The following is a 17,405-nucleotide window of genomic DNA, read 5'->3' on the forward strand; positions in this document are numbered from 1 at the left end:
TGGCCAGTGACATTGTGAGGCGGCCACTTGTAATTCAATCGGACGACCGCGCAGTGTTGTCACACTCACCAATTTAATTTCCTGCCATGTCTATCCAATTCACTCGTTTGTATTTGTTTTAAATTAACGACGAAATTAACTGGAAATGCGATTAAACATAGTAATGTTCCTATTATATTTTCATGTAATTAATTTGAAGAAAATCGCAAATAAAAGTATTACTGCTGAGGTTTTCTAAAGCGGGTCGTATCTTGATCAATGACTTATTGTCACAGCTATCGAGCAATGTTAATTAAATGGAGGCAACCCTCAAAGCGTGACGTCACGCTTTGTACGTGATACTCTACCTTGTCGGGATTCCTTATACCTACGGTTTTGTGACAAAAGAGGAACTGTAGGGAGAGATTTTAATCTTTTTACTCACTTTCTCATCTTTCACTTGGATTTGGAATTTAGTTCAGAATCAGAGGGCTTAGTACGAGTTTGTTGTGCTTTTAATGAGATCGAAACGAGTGTACGTTCTACCCCTCTAATTGGATGTTTAATTCGCACCGGCCAATCACATGGCTTAGTACGAGTCTGTTTTACGTTTAACGAGATCGAAACGAGAGTGTGTTCGGCGCTCTGATTGGTTGGTTTATTCGCGCCGGCCAATCAGAGCACCGAACAAACTCGTACTAAGGGTACTGAATCAGAAATCATGTTTTATTCACATTTTCATCATTAATTTATCTTTAGTTACTAACTACCTATCCCTCTTCTTAGTCACAATCACATAATTAAGATTTTTTGTTATTTCAAAAAATATGATAAGGTGTACTGTACTTATTTAAAAGTAATCATCAGGAATGTCACTTCTTTAACTTTATTTTACTGCATACCGATAAGTAGCAATTGATAATAAACTGTGCGCACTATCTTATTTGTTATTTTGTTACCCCTTATAAGTTTTATTATTAAGATTAAGATACATAATATTTTTCGTGGGTGATATTAACTAATAGATATTAAGTTGTAGTGTTTAAAAGTTTTAAAGCAATTGTTGAAGTAAATTTTCAATTGGTCATAACTTCTTTTTCCCTTAACTGATTTAGATGAAACAAAGTTTTGACAATGCTCCTAATTATATGTAATCCAACCGTGAAAACCTCGTTCAAATCCGTTGGGTAGTTTCGAAGTTATAACGTACCAGACAGAAAGACAGACGGACAAAAATTCAAAAAAGCAATTATTTGGTTCAGTTTCGTATAACTTTTCCGATTAGGTGTCCTGCCTAGTCACCCTATTTATTATTTTATATTATTATCATCATCATCATCAGCCGAAAGACGTCCACTGCTGAACAAAGGCCTCCCCCTTAGTCCTCCACGTAGAACGACAAGCCGTCACCTGTATCCATTATTTTAAATACCGCTGTATAATGATAAATGATATTTATTTCTGCAAATAGGTTACAATGTAACTCTTTTACACGTCAAACTAGTGTGATAATGAAACGCAGTATAAATAATTATACCTCCTATAATCAGTAGATACCTATTACCATTGATGTATTACCTAACGTATCAATCAGAGAAAAACACATAACCCTCCTTCTGGCGCAGTCGGGTAAAACAAGCCTAGTATTTGACCCACCACCTCAACAGTTAGTAATTAAAATTAAGCAAGAAACAGTAATTTGTTTTCAAGTTAAATACGAGAGCAAAACAATACGAAAGTAAATGACCCGTTCAGTTAATTCATTTAATACGAGTATTTACTTATTTGAAAGTAAAACACCTAGTAAATTAAAAACTAAGAAGTATCTGATTCTGTTTAAATCAATTAAGATTATGATTTGTTCCACATTTAGCTAGAAAGATTAGTTTAATTTATAAAACATCTTTTTTGTGGTATAAGCCGGTAAACGAGCAGACGCATCACCTGATGGTAAGCAATCACCGCCGTTCATGAACACCCGAAACACCAGAGGTGATTATGTATGTTACCGGCATTTTGGCAGTTAAGAAGGAATTTAAGAGTTGTTGAGGAATCGGGAAAATTGGGAAGGAGGGTGGTAATTAAGCCTTCGGTAACCTCACTCACACAATGCAAGCGTTATTTCACGTCGGTTTTCTGTGAGGCCGTGGTATCACTCCGGTCGAGCCGGCCCATTCGTGCCGAAGCATGGCTCTCCCACACTTAAGATAATAACTACTTAAAATGCTTGTTTAATCAAAAATACCCTTTAGTATCAGATACATATACAGATCTAGAGCATCGATTAACAAAAGACATAGCGATATTAATATTATCGATATAAATAATTATCATTACAATCTATATAGTCATGGTTGTATTGCAAAAATACTATGAAGTCTGAATTAACAGTCGATTAAAAGGCAAACTAGGTGTTTCAAACCACCTTTTCAACATAAGTATATCGTCACGCCTTTTATCCCCGAAAGAGTAGGCAAAGGTGCACATAATGCCACTGTTCAATTTACACCCACTTTTCACAATGTATGTTATAAATCCCATGTAACTGAAAGATTTTCGAAAAACCGAAAATAACCCAGTAAATCGATCGCGAGAAAAATAATAATGGGTCCCGACTTTTAAAGTTGATTTAATTAAATTACTTTATAGGCTTATGAACCGAATTTGGTTTGGAACACAAACTAAGGAAAAATTATACTATAATACTGAAGTATTATATAAATTGAACTTAAAAAAGATGTTATTGAAGAGTCATAAGTACCTACGTCTAGCGGTGAACAAAAACTATGACGATGACGATTCGATTTCTATATTGGAACACAAAACCTATTACGTTAAGAGTAAGTATGTTAATAGAAGCTCCTAACCACATCAGGATAAAAATCACAATTTTGCATCTGAATTATAGATTTTATAAGTAGTGATGGGATGTGAAAAGATTATAGTATAAGCCTATAAACGAGCGGACGGATCACCTGATGGTAAGCAATCGCCGCTGCCCAAGATACCCGAAACAGCAAAGGTCTTTAGGGGGTTAAGAATTTAAGGGTTGTTGGGGAATGGATAATTGGGCCTCCGTAACCTCACTCACACAATAAAACACAACGCAAGCGTTGTTTCACGCTAGCTTTCTGTAAGGCCGTGGTATCACTCCGATCGAGCCGACACATTCGTGCCGAAGCATGGCTCTCCCACACTTAAAACAGATACGATATCTACATGAATTAGTACCATATCGGTACTATAATTATATGTGTACGTTATAGATCAAACTCAGTGACGTGATATTAAAGAGGTATACGTCCAATAGTGAACAAAAGCTATGACTAAGATGATCCACCTTCTTCGTTGGAACACAAAACCTTATCTAACATCAAGTTAATGTTCTTTAATCACATCATTACTATGTACTTTTTGCATAAGAATTTACGATTGTGTGAATTGATATTTGTAGAATGACTACACAATTTTCAATGCCTAATATACCTAAATGTTAGTGAGTATGTACATGTTCACTTAGGTTTCTATTAGTTTAGGCGATGCAAACATGGACTAAAATAGTTTTGACATGTTTTTGTGTTGTATTTGTAGAAGTTATTATTACTTAGTACGAGTATTAACTGCCTTGGTGCAGTGGCAGTGGTTGAATTGAACTAAAGTTTGAACTCACATCATCAGCCTATAAGTGGCCACTGCTGACCAAGAGCCTCTTCTCACACGGAGAAGGTTTGAGCATTAATCACCACGCTTGCTCAATGTGGCTTAACGATTTCAGAAATTATAAGCCCAAGTTTCCTTCCGATGATTTTCTTCACCGTTTGTCAGTGGTGTCTAAATAATTTCAGAAAGTACATATTATAACTCGGAAAAAGTCACATTGATAGATGCCGTTGGTAAGTTTCAAAGCACCGGGCCACTACGACAATTAAAAATTTGAACTCAATGGTGTATTGGACAGGTCTTATCGGTTCAAAATAAGTAATGTTCATCAAATAGGTAATGTTTTTATAGCAGTACTTATATGTAATATTATGTAATACTCAAAGTCGACCTGTGCCGTTGTATATCAACACAAAATATGTTCCTACTATGTTATGAATACTTTATGTTTTCATTTTAAAGCACATCAGTATTATCGTTTGTTTATTATGAACTTATACAACGAAAACAGGTCTAAAGGTCAGAATTAAAAAAAAACCAAAACAGATTCACAAACCACAATTATAAAAAGTCTTATATAATACTTATGTTCTGTTTGTCTATTTGCATATCTATGTGGATATTTGTATGCAGGATTCTCCTTGACATTTCAAAGACATACATAGATTATGTCTTGTTACGTTGTTTACCTTAACATAGTCATATATTGGCGATTGGCGATATATAAAGAAGGGCCAAATTAAAAGTACCCTTAACCGACGAGCATGCATGAAAAGACTGATAACTGTTGATGAAGCGAAAAAGGTGTGTAAGAATCGTAGCAATTGGCGTTCCATAGTCTCTGTCTACCCTCATGGGAGACAGGCGTGAGGTTATGTATACTATATATACTACTTATTATATAAAGCTGAATAGTTTGTTTATTTGTTCGTTAGAACGCGATAATATCGGGAACTTACTGGTCCAAATTTGAATTATTATGTTTGTATTGGATAGTCCACTTATCGAGAAAGGTTATATAGGCTATAAAACATAACACTATGATCAATAGGAGAAAATTAGAAACAATAAAATATTAAAATTTAAATGAAAATTAATATAAATATTGTTACCGAGACATTAAAAACTTACTGCCGTACTCAGAGTCATTTAATGGTTACATAACCCAGTCCTTAGCAATTGTTTTCCGAACAAAATCTTTACTAAGGAATAGTTTAAGTAATCATTGAATATCTCTGAGTACGGCAGAAAAAAAGTAAAATAAAGCTCTTTAGACGATAACAAAAGGTTCATTGAAGACTGGAGTCCTCATCGTTGAAATGAATTATGATCATTAATGCCACAACGCGTCCTGGAGATCGATTTTTCTACAAGACAGACTCTCTTTCGATGGGACAAAGCACGTATCCCTAACTACTGCAACTCCTGTAATAAACTACACTATATAATTACTAAGAAAAATGTACTACTGTAAAAGAGCACGTACCAAATAAAATAATAAAACCATAATTTACCGAAACGATTAATAAAATGCGTTAGATTGTTTTGCTAAAAATTTCGAATTTATAACGCGATTCTTGACCTAATCTGCAACTGTTCTCACTATTTAAAGACCTATATTATTACTTATTTATTTTTTTGTAGGACTTTTTAGTTTTTAATTAAATTATTTATTTGTATTAAGTCCTAACATGTCAATTAATGTTATTGATTATTAAAATTAATTTTATCAGAAACCACACAACATCATTCTAAACCTAATATCTATAGACTACCCGATAGCCATCAGCTATGTTCATCAATTTGGGACACTTTGCACACAGTACGCGGTAGACTGGCCGAAGTCACGCGGCAGGTTTGTGTGCAAAATTCTTAATCACATCAATAAATTCCTGGGAAATCTTGCATTAAATAACGCAATCACATAGAAACAATTCATTTTCTCCATAAATTCAGGACTTCTTAATCATTTTTGGCATCGAAAAAGTTGCATTTGTGATAAAAATGGGCAGGATTCACCTTTAAAGACACCATTGCAACTACTAGATGCATTCTTAAAAAGTGATGTCTCATCGTAATGAAGTCACGTGTAGAAAATACTTAACGCGTAGATAAAAAATACGTAATAAGTCGATAATTTTTTATCTGCACACACAATTTAAAAGTACGAATACACTGATTGGAAGTCACTCGCTATCTGGCACTAACCGAGCGGAGACCTAATTTACGTTGTAGCGGAGACGCGAACGCATCGGCCGTCGACATGTTCGGGTTTATCATACAATTGGTTCTAGTTTTCATAATATCTTGTTTGAGCGTATTCTATTTGTTAGTACGAAGTAACTATGGGTATTGGAAGAAACGGGGCGTGCCTTACGAAGAACCAAAGTTTGTTTTCGGTAATCTTTCTTTCCTCATGAGACGGAGTTTCTGGGATGTGTTCTACGATTTGAGTAAAAAGTACAAAAAGCATGATTACGTTGGAATCTTCATGTCATGGAAGCCTGCCCTCATGTTGTTCTCGAAAGATCTCTCGAAGAAAGTCCTTGTGAAAGACACTGACAGTTTCCAAGATAGATACAGCTATTCTGGAATGAAGGATGACCCTTTGGGCTCTTTGAATTTGTTTTCTATTAAGGTAAGCGTTGCATTTATTATGTAAACAAGCATTATTATTTAGTGTGTGTAACTTAAGTGGGTAGTAACTTGTTTTCAATACACACATTGAGTTGTGCGCGAAAATAAAATTCGCAATTTACCGGTTTGTAGACTATTTTCGATTATCTGACACGTGAGTCTTGAGTTTGTTCCTTGTGTTTTAATCAATATTGAACAATTCTGTTTTATTTAATCAAATAAAACAGAAATAGTCCTGAGAAACTCAGTAGACTGAATACTTAAGACTGAATTTCTTTCTCTTACACAAAAAGATAAAGTTTTTAAGGCACAGGATCAACAAAATGATGTTATTTTTTTATAAAGAAATAATATTTTCAGAGTCCAATGTGGGTACAAATGAGAAATGAACTGTCACCAATGTTTACGAGTCTCCGTTTGAAAGGAGTCACAGAGCTTATGAACATCAACTCCACGGAACTCGTGCGCAGGGTGCAGAAGGATTACATCGACCAGAACAAACCTGTGGACCTTAAGGTACGTACCTAGGTATATTTATATAGTACAGTCGACTCTTGGTGATTCAAACCTTCTATGATTGAAACCTCTCGGTAATTCTTAGTTATCACGAGGTCCCTAGAAAATGGCTTTATACTTGTAATTCGAAGTAAATCAATACATTTTTGGGCACTTAATAATTCGAACTAAAAATTATAACTACGTTACAAATTACTCGATAATTCAAATTCCTGACTATTTCATATTTGAACATTCGGTAATTTGAAATATTTTAGTCCCATGAATTTCCAATTAACGAAAAGCAACGCCTTGATGATAAAAAAATAATTGTTATGTTTTTAATTTTTACAAAGATGCTTATATTTTTGGTCAGCAGTGGCCATGCTACTGTTTATGGTGCAAACAATAATTGAGACCATTTAATTTAAAAAAATCGTTAATACGCGGTTACTCAAATATCGGTGGCATCATTTATACATTAGTAGTAATTAATTAATGACAAAATGACAGTACCTATTACTGATCGATTGAACATGACACACTGGCCAGTGCAAATGCGCTGGCTGTCACGTATTTATTTAAACATTTAACTAAATTAATTATTATGTTATCGGCTTACTCACGTAATGTTTTGACAAGGTACTCGACTAAGATCAAGCCATGCTAGAGGCTCATATTCATGAGCAGCATTCCGCGACACACGACGCGGCGATTGTCGCGCTGCTACGTACATATAACTATATATTAACGAGGCACTTATTAGTAAACCTAATTCATTACCAAATTGATAATTATGAAATGAAGTTAAAGATAATCTACATAAGTCCTATTTCCTTATACTTAATAAGTGCTTGTGAAGATTTTGATGGATCTTACTTGCTAATAATGTTGTAAGCACAAAAGTTTAAAAAAGTTAGTTCAATTACTGTCGTCCATCAATCACATTGGAAAGAAAATAATAAGAAATGATATTATGATACTCACTACAGCTTTAATTTAATGTAATAACACCCACGGGAAGCGTAGGGGTATTGTTATTACTGTATTCTACTACTATCACCACAAGACTTCATATAGACTAGACTTTATTTTCAATTAACCATTTCTATAAATTAGAACTTGAGACGGGATATTTACCATGTTTATTAATGTCTATGAGTTTTCCATATTTAGGCACTGTTGCAAGCGACTTGATCACGGTTGAATGATAATATTCATCATTCATCATACCGAAATATCGGAAACTCATAGATATAAATAAACACGGTAAATTTCTCATCAAGTTCTAATGATAGTGTTCACGTGGAAACTCATAGCGAGTATAACACTATCATTATGTCAATTTAAAAACTTACATTTCTATAAAGTAAAACATCAAAAAGGAATAAACATAGTTCGCCACTAACAGAGCTTCCTGCTCTCAGCACCTAAAAAAAATAAAAAATAAAAATAAGAACGACAATAGCAAGCTAGCAGGGAGCTAAAAAAAGAAATAGCTAACGAAGATGTAGCCTCGATGGCCGACTGAGAGGAAATGATATTGGAGATCGATACCTGAAGGCGGTCACAACACATCCCGCTCTATTATTTTTTTCTACACCACACAATAGTCTATTTTATTGCTTTTAAAACGTAACGCCTTTATCCCCTATTATTCGTACACATTATGGCACGTAATGCCACTGTACAATGTACACCCACTTTTCACAATTTATGTTGTCCCTTGTAATAGGTGGTGAGCTTATTGCCATATACTGGGCACATTTCCAGACTTCGTGCTACTACTGAGAAATTTTCAAAAAGCCCAGTAATATTTCGCCCGATCTGGAATCGAACCCGAGACCCTTTGCCCGTCAGTCGCACTTGCAACCACTTGACCAACGAGGCAGCATCTCTCATAGATATTTAGTTTTCTTAGTAGTACCTTGTGTGTCAGTCGAACACTCAACTAATCTTGACTAATAAAATTGGAGTGTCTGTTTGTAATATTCAAATAACCGATTTTTACCACATATGAATATACATACCATACATACACAAAAATAACATTTTTGTCTGTCTGTTTGTTCTGATTAATCTCTGAAATAGCTGGATCGATTTTGACGGAACTTTTATTGGCAGGTAGCTGATGTACTAAAGAGTAACTTAAGCTACTTTTATTAGTCACAATCCCTAATCTATCCGTATATAATGCGTTATTATTTAATATAGTCATATAGTTTATTTTGTTTATATATTTATTGGATGTCTTCAAGCTCAAGAGTATGAAGTTCATGATAACAACGTGTATTATCTTGTTACAGGAACTATTTTCGATGTACACATCGGATACGGTGGCGTATACAGTCTTTGGTATCCGAGTGAGTGTTCTGAAAGAACTTGCCTCCCCCCTCTGGGACATCACACAGCACATGGTAAGGTGGACCTTCTGGAGAGGACTGGAATTCACCCTGGTCTTCTTCTTACCTGCTATTGCTGAGGTTTTCAGGTAAAATATTTATTTTTAGAAATATTCCAATGGGTGTACACAGTGGCATTGCATGCCATAATGTGCACCTCTGCCTACCCCTTCGGGGATTAAAGGCGTGACGATATGTATGTATGTATTCAAATTATAACATAGTGTGCGAAAGCCATACTGTATACATACAGTCGCGATACGAATTCAGTTAGTATCAAATATCAATGCAGTTATTGAATCGGCTATCGGCTGATAGTCGACTATCGACGGTATTGGCGATCGAAGTGTAGTTGTCTATATGTAGACTTTGCATCGACACCGACTGTGACGTCACACGTTTTAGATATTTCGGTACCGATGCAGTAACTGCAGATTATTTTTGTAATAGAATATTTTACTTAACGTCTTTGATTCGACTTAAGTTAACTTCAACTCAATTACCTAACACTAAAGTTTAAAATCAATTGCCAGAAGCTTAATGAACCATTAGCAATTACCTAAACAAGATATACACATTTCAGATTGAAATTCTTCTCGCAGCCTGCTACAGAGCATATTAAGAAGTTATTCAATGAAGTAGTAGCACAGAGAAAGAAGACAGGGGAAACGAATGACAAAGACCTCGTCAATCATTTGTTAAAGTTAAAGGCGAACTTGAAACTCCCTGCAGGATCGGATGCAGGTAAGTTCGTCCTCTGAGACCAGTACGATGTACGACACGTCGAAACTTCTAGTTCTACACCGTTCCAGAACCTTCTGAAATAACCCGCTATTTTATTTTCTTTACAAATTGGTTTTATTGTCCCGTTAGTTTTGACGTATTGCAGTTACATTGTTCCTACATATATATACAATAGATAAATAGTGTATCAGAGAAATTGTAAAAAACTTCTTTTTTAAAAGAGTAAACGATGGAGTTTCTTGCTCGTTCTTCTCCATTCGAAGCTACACTTTGGAACGAGCGCCTAGCTTCACTGACAGACAGACTGACGGACAATTCAATTTGACGTTTCAAAAGTGCATTATTTAGGATTAATTGAAATAAATGCTTTGACTTTGACTTTCCTTGAACTTTGTATTAACTTCTTTGTTGTATTCTTTATGCTGTTTAGTTAGTATGTAGTTTGATTTGTTCTTACTCGAAAGAGTAAAATAATTCTAAGTAAATTCCCATTCTGATATGAAAATCCCATTTGACATTTGAGACGGTTCTTACTTAATCTTTAAACTCAGTAGTCACGTTCAAACAAATAAATGAGATAGATATTTGAAAACAATGTAGTATGTAGTACAGCAAATATCTTGATAAAGAATGCAAAATAACGATCTAAAATTGGCATTCAAAACTATATCCAATCGTGTATCTACTACGCCATCTTATCGATGATAGATAAGTAATAAGAATGTTTAATTATAACTTTCGTGCGATATACTAAATTAATTATTATGTTATCGACTTACTCACGTTACTGTTTGACGAGCGGGTTTTCCGGGGCTCCGGTTCGAAAAGCAGGAGTAGGAACGGGGTGGTTTTTAGTCAGTAAGAGACTGACACTCCCTCTCGTCTCGCCCAAGGCGGGAGAAGCCATTGGATGATTTTCCCCCTCAAAAAAAAACTGTTTGATGAGGAACTCGACTAGTTTCAAGCCATGCTAGAGGCTCATATTCGTGAGCAGCATTCCGCGACACAAAACGCGGCGATTGTCGCGCTGCTACTAGAGTAAGTCGATAACATAATTTTACTAATATTATAAATGCGAAAATTTGTGTGTATGTTTGTTACTCAATTACGTCAAAACAGCTGAAGGGATCAGGATGAAATTTGGAACAGGTGTAGATTTTGGTCTGGTTTTTTATTCAGAAACTAGTAATTAATTCATTGTTATTGGATATTATGTTGTATGCTAAATTGTTTATTCGATGGTTTATCTCTTCCAGAATTAGCTGATAACCTAATGATGGCTCAGGTAGCTGTCTTCATTCTGGGTTCCATTGAAACTTCATCAACAACATTGGCATACATGTTAAATGAGCTGGCTTATCATCCTGACGAACAGGTAACACATCATACTATTGTATCTTAAATGGTATGTGAATCAAAGGTTTGATATCCTCTATGGTATAATACCTATCTATCTATCTATACTTACATATGTAGTTATAATAAAATCGTAGAATAGTCAAACTGTACATTAAATACTTGGGACAATATTCGATATCGTAGTGTAAAATATATATGTATGTATGTAAAAATATATTTTTATCTGTTTGTCTGTATGTATGTCCGGGCTAAACATAAAAATTACTGCATGGATTTACTTCATAATATGTACTTAAAAATGAATTTTTGTCTGTATGTATGTCCGGGCGAAATACAAAAATAGTATATGAATTTACTTCAAAATGTTGCATGAATACTAACAGAGGTCGGGTCAGTCGCTATGTTACGATACATATTATCGCGGGAAGAAACTGTGAATCCTTATATATCAAAAATCCCAAATTTTCTCAGTAGTCATTAGTCCACGCGGACGAAGTCGCTTGCTAATTTACAAGGGTTCTAAAGTTTTCCAATTCTTTTTTAATACGGTAAACGTGTGCCTTCAGAAAATAATTATATAATCGTTGTTGTTGTTGATTAGTTTACTAAGACTAAGAATTAGGACATCAAATTATTATCCAAGATAATTAATAATAAGATTAAGATTAGTATCCACCAAAAAACTGATAATGATAATAAAGTGTAGTTTTATCATAATTTCCTATCTTTCGACAGTCTTAAAATTTCCAAAAAGAAAATTACATGTAAGAATGTACCGAAACTTTTGGTACATTAACTTAACGTGTGACTCTTTCGGTACACTTACTTTACTTATATACGGCGCATTCCAATAACCTACCTATCGGTAGATTTGCCTACCAGAGGTAGAATTTTGACACATTTTGTATGGAGCTTATGTCAAAATTCTACCTCAGCTCTGGTAGGCAAATCTACCGATAGGTAGGTTATTGAATGCGCCGATAGCTGACTTTGTATTGACTGCATGGTTGGCGCGGTAGCTAGGCAACCGACTGCCGCGCTTCGTGTAGCGGTTTCGATTCCCGCACGGAACAACTCTTTGTATGATCCATAAATTGTTGTTTCGGGTCTGGGTGTCATGTGTACATACAATACATACGGACTTGTATGAAACCACATACACGTGATACCCAATGTAAACGCACCCACGACACAGGAGAAAATCCTAGTGTGGGGTAACGTTTTAAAAAATAAATAATAATATTTACCGTTAGACAGATAAGTACATACAATATACCAACAATGTTCTTTACAGGAAAAACTGTACCACGAAGTCACAGCAGCATTAAAAGAGACTGGAAAAGAAATTTTGCAATACGACGACTTGATGAATGTGAAATATCTTACAGCATGCATGCATGGTGAGTGAAACGATTAGGGAAAACGTTTACCAGTGTAATATCTCAACTTCTGCTCACATCCATTTGTAAATATATCGTCACCCTATTTTTCCTGCTTGGAAAGTGGGGAAAAATACGAAGAAAAATGTGAATTGTCTATTTTGGTCTTACTTGACGTGTCACCAGGTTTAATGTGAACTGTATTTTATAATCAGAGGATTGTTAATACAGAGGGCTTCGTAGCCATTGCTATAATAACACGAAAGTACTGGCCTCTTGGTCACGTAAATAATAACTCCAAGAGAATCCATTAAACACTTGTGGCACCAAGTCCCAAGCCATATTTGGCTCTCGGTATTCCGAGAAAAACTTGACTAAAACCTAGAGAGTACGTGGCCCCTTGTAGTTTGGAGTGTAAAAAAATTATAGTGTTTTATATGTCCAGAATGACAGCGAAGTCTGATGTTTCTAGGCACACAAAATTAGACTAGGAGATTACTAGGAGGCCAATAGGCCTTACTCTGACCTTTTCCTAACAAAAAACATAATGACGTATCACATTGTTACAGAAACTCTTAGAAAATATGTAACTAGTTACACAAAATGAGACTCCTAGGGGACTACTTGAAGGCCAATTAGGCCTTCCTCTGACCTTTTCATAATACTACAAATATAATGACGTGTCGCATTGTTACAGAAACGCTAAGAAAGTACCCACCAGTGGCCCACTTGGACAGAGTATGCAACAAGGCATACCAGCTGACAGAGAACCTGACCATAGAACCTGGCACTCCAGTCTACGTGAACGTGGTGGCCATCCATCACAACGAGGACTACTACCCGGAACCTGAGGAGTGGAAGCCCGAGAGGTTCATCAACTCCACCGACAGTGACAACCATGACTTCACATTCCTGCCATTCGGTGAAGGCCCCAGGTTTTGCATAGGTATTTTGGACTTTATTTTCATTTTGATAAAGTTAGACTTGTTGACTTTAGTTGTCTAGCCTAAAGAGCCAGTAGCGCTGATGCCGACCCGAAGCTACAGACTGCCTAGCGGGTTTACCGGGGTGCCGGCTCGAAAAGCAGGAGTAGGAAATGGATGGGTTTTAGTCGCCCAAGGCGAGGGAAGTCATTTGATGATATTTCCTTCTCAATAAAAAGGATACGGTTACCTAAATACCTGCTGAAATTAATCATAATAAGTTTAGTAGTTTCTGTTTAAAAGACAATATACTGTAGCTCTGTTTTAAGTTAATATCACTAAAATACAACACTAATAAGTTGGCAACAATTTGTTTTTAATTAAACGATTATATTTAGCTTGACCTGTTTGTTTGGATCAAATTTTGTGATTGCAATTTCTGACGACAGATCAATTTGATATTTAGTACATACTCTTATTCTTGGTGACCGTACACAAACAATAAAAAAATATTTATGTAATAGGTACTTGTTACAATAATACGATATTTATCAACACCGGGGCAATATTTGGATAAGATATAAATATCACGTGTAAATACTATTTTATCGAAATATCCGGATCGGATGTCTTGATACTTTGACATTGTCATATTTAATTATATCAATAAGAATTATTTTAAGACTGGATACTTTTATTACTTACCTTCAGGTGACCCGTCTGCTCGTTTGCTAGCTTATACATACCTTAAAAAATGGGTCTGTTTTAGTAGATGAACGTGATTAAATACTATGACATATGTATACGACATTGGTATATAAAACGGTTCTCAGCAAAGTTTCCCTTTCATGAGGGGTTTGTCAAAATCCCCTCGTAATAGAAACCTACGATTCTATAACAATTAGAGCAATTTCTAACCCATCTTTACTAACACTATAATCTCCTATTTTCACAGGTAAACGCTACGGTATGATGCAAATACGGACAGCAATCGCCCAGTTGATAACTAAATACAGATTTGAGCCCGCTGCGCCCAAAAATCTGGGGACTGATCCCTACAGCGTTCTACTGGCACCGAAAAATGGCGGAAAAGTGAAGTTTGTACCTAGAACATAAACATAATAATATCTTACATAATTTGTAATTTGATTAATGTGACTTAATCAAGTATTTAATTCGTATTACCTAAGTTGGTGATAAAAAGCGAAGTATTTGATTGAATAAAAATCTTTTGATAAAACTAAAAGGCTTTAATTTCGTGTCCCGTTCCTATCTTTGAGACATTATGTACATGCCTAATAATCCTAGTATACGTATTTATACAATAAACATTAAGAATAGTGAACCTATTCTTCGTAATGAAAATTGAAAATCTATTTAGTCCGCCAGTTAAGTAAAGAAAATATATTAGACACGTTTTTTTATTTATTTACCTTTTTATAATAATAGATAACAATACCTACTTAGATAAAACGAATCAAAGTTTAGGAGTGGAAACAAATACGTCATTTCTACGTATAAAATGTACCTAGAAATGACGTCACGTAATATTTCAAATCGTCGAAAGTATTTGTTTCCGTAAGAAAATAAAAAATACGTGTCTAATATTTTAAAATAATTTACAAGACGGACATTAAAATAAAAAATGAGTCATCTACAGTATTCTACAGTTAAACGCCTGCGTTACGAACGTGAGCAATGTCGACGAACCACAACATAATTATTATTATTTCTACCTTAAACCAACTATGGATGGGGCCCAGTCCACCACAGATGGGGTCCAGTAGGGCTGATCCGGAGGTGCGGACTACCTAGCGGGTTTACCCGGGCTCCGGCTCGAAAAGCAGGAGAAGGAACGGGGTGGTTTTTAGTCAGTAAGAGTCTGACACTCCCTCTCACCTCGCCCAAGGCGGGAGAAGCAATTAGATGATTTTCCCCATAAAAAAAAACTTTGTATGTTCATAGCTACCACTTTCCTGTATACATACATATTCGGAAACTAAAGCTTAAAACTAAAACAAATACTTTTACGATCAATAAAAGTTTCAGTCCGTTCCTTGTTTAGATACAGATATTAAATCTGATATTTTTTATTTGGCCTAAAACTATATGTATGTATGATAGAGCACTTTTATTGTCTAATCCATTACATGAACTGCCAAGTTTCATAAAACGAGAGTCGTAACTAAAAACAATATTGGTATATACTACGGATGGCACATAACCGGTGCCAATATGTAGCTATGTTACGTTTATATACATTGTACAGTTATGCAATGCAGATATTATTTGCTTTTCGGTATCGGATAAAAAAATCGGTGGATTTTTAGTGCCTAGTAGTCATAAAACTTTGCCACGTTTTGTTTTAAAAAAGGTAATTTCTCTATTTTGATATAAAACGGTAAACGAGCAGACGGATCACCTAATGTCAAGCAATTGCTAAGCAAAAAGTGGCACCCGAAACATCAGAGGCGTTACAAGTGCGTTGCCGGCCTTTTAGGGGTTAGGAATTTAAGGGTTGTTGGGGAATCAGAGGTTGGGCAGATTAGGAAGGGGGGTTTCCGGTAACCTCACTACACAACGCAAATGTTGTTAACGTCGGTTTTCTGTGAGGTAACACTCCGGGCGAGCCGGCCCATTCATGCTGAAGCATGGCTCCACTTTAACGGTGACAATAAAATCAACGTATGTTACAATAAGTTAGGATTGTGTCCATAAATACATTAATAGAGGTCTACATCAAACACTATCATGACTAGGAAGACATTTTTCTATCATAACTAGGAAGACATTATAGAAAAGGCAGAGCGTAAACCATTAGCAGCTATCAATACTTCTATAAATTATTTTAAACGAATGAACATCGGAAAAGCAACACAAACAATTGAAGACAAAAAAAAACCCGTTCATAATTTAGGTACGGTAGCGAGAAAATGTATTTAGTTAGTATACAACGTTCCATTGGTACAGGCGATCCGATAATAAATAGTATTTGAATATACAAGAAATACGTTCGAGGAAACTAATAGAAAAGGGGAAATAGAAATTGGGCATCTATATAAAGTGTCAAACTCGCAACCGCCTGACGGGTCCACTTGTACATTTCGTGTTGACAGCCTCTACACCCTTTATAGGAGATTTTGATAATAAATAGTTATGCGAAAGGGGCATTATGGTGGTTTATTTATTGTTAGATTTATAATACATGGTCTTATGAATGATATATGTTATGGAGTATGTGGGACTGTTTACATGTATTTATTGGGTAAACGTTTTATTGGAAAGATGAATACCAATGGATGTATTCCGTGGGAGTAGAGTAGGTATTATTAAGTATTATTAACTACTAAAGCGTGTTTATATTAAAACTCTCATGGGACATACTAAATTAAATATTATGTTTTTCGGCTTACTCACTTAATTATTTGACGAGGAACTCGACTAGTTTCAAGCCATGCTAGAGGCTTATATTCATGAGCAGCATTTCGCGACACACGACGCGGCGTCTGTCGCACTGCTACTGAACTACTGCTAAAGCTATTTTTTCTATAAAAAAAGTTACTATTCAGTAAGGTGAAATTTATTTATTGCACAATATACACACTTATACGACTACTACAACACATATCCCTGTTAGGGCGTAGCAAGAGTTTAAACATACTTCAATCAAATTCTTAATTAATCCATCGTTATGCAGTTAGTATTCAGTATGCAGACAATGTTATTTCTACTAATCTTCTTCCACATACATAGGTATATCAAGTTGGTAGACAAAATAACTTTAGTATTTTATTGACCTCTAGAGATAAAAGCTACAACCAACTAAA

General features: G+C 35.3%; 1 protein-coding gene across 1 annotated transcript; it reads left to right on the forward strand.

The window, feature by feature from the left end:
• The first annotated feature begins 4,375 nt into the window (after positions 1 to 4,375).
• On the forward strand, positions 4,376 to 14,818 carry LOC118263012 (cytochrome P450 6l1). The gene is made up of 8 exons (XM_050697239.1): positions 4,376 to 6,277; positions 6,637 to 6,792; positions 9,078 to 9,262; positions 9,757 to 9,917; positions 11,174 to 11,292; positions 12,571 to 12,676; positions 13,353 to 13,601; positions 14,534 to 14,818. Exons 1-8 carry the CDS (start codon positions 5,903 to 5,905, stop codon positions 14,692 to 14,694), a joined length of 1,512 nt encoding a protein of 503 aa, XP_050553196.1. The 5' UTR covers positions 4,376 to 5,902; the 3' UTR covers positions 14,695 to 14,818.
• The last annotated feature ends 2,587 nt before the right edge of the window (positions 14,819 to 17,405 follow it).

Source organism: Spodoptera frugiperda, chromosome 12 (assembly GCF_023101765.2).
Source record: "Spodoptera frugiperda isolate SF20-4 chromosome 12, AGI-APGP_CSIRO_Sfru_2.0, whole genome shotgun sequence".
NCBI classification, from domain to species: domain Eukaryota; kingdom Metazoa; phylum Arthropoda; class Insecta; order Lepidoptera; family Noctuidae; genus Spodoptera; species Spodoptera frugiperda.

Excerpts from the sequence above, each read along its gene's own strand:
- LOC118263012 (XM_050697239.1), top strand. The coding sequence starts at position 5,903 with ATGTTCGGGTTTATCATACAATTGGTTCTAGTTTTCATAATATCTTGT. Across the intron at positions 9,263-9,756 it reads GCTATTGCTGAGGTTTTCAG|ATTGAAATTCTTCTCGCAGC; the intron begins GTAAAATATTTA and ends TACACATTTCAG. Across the intron at positions 11,293-12,570 it reads CTTATCATCCTGACGAACAG|GAAAAACTGTACCACGAAGT; the intron begins GTAACACATCAT and ends TGTTCTTTACAG.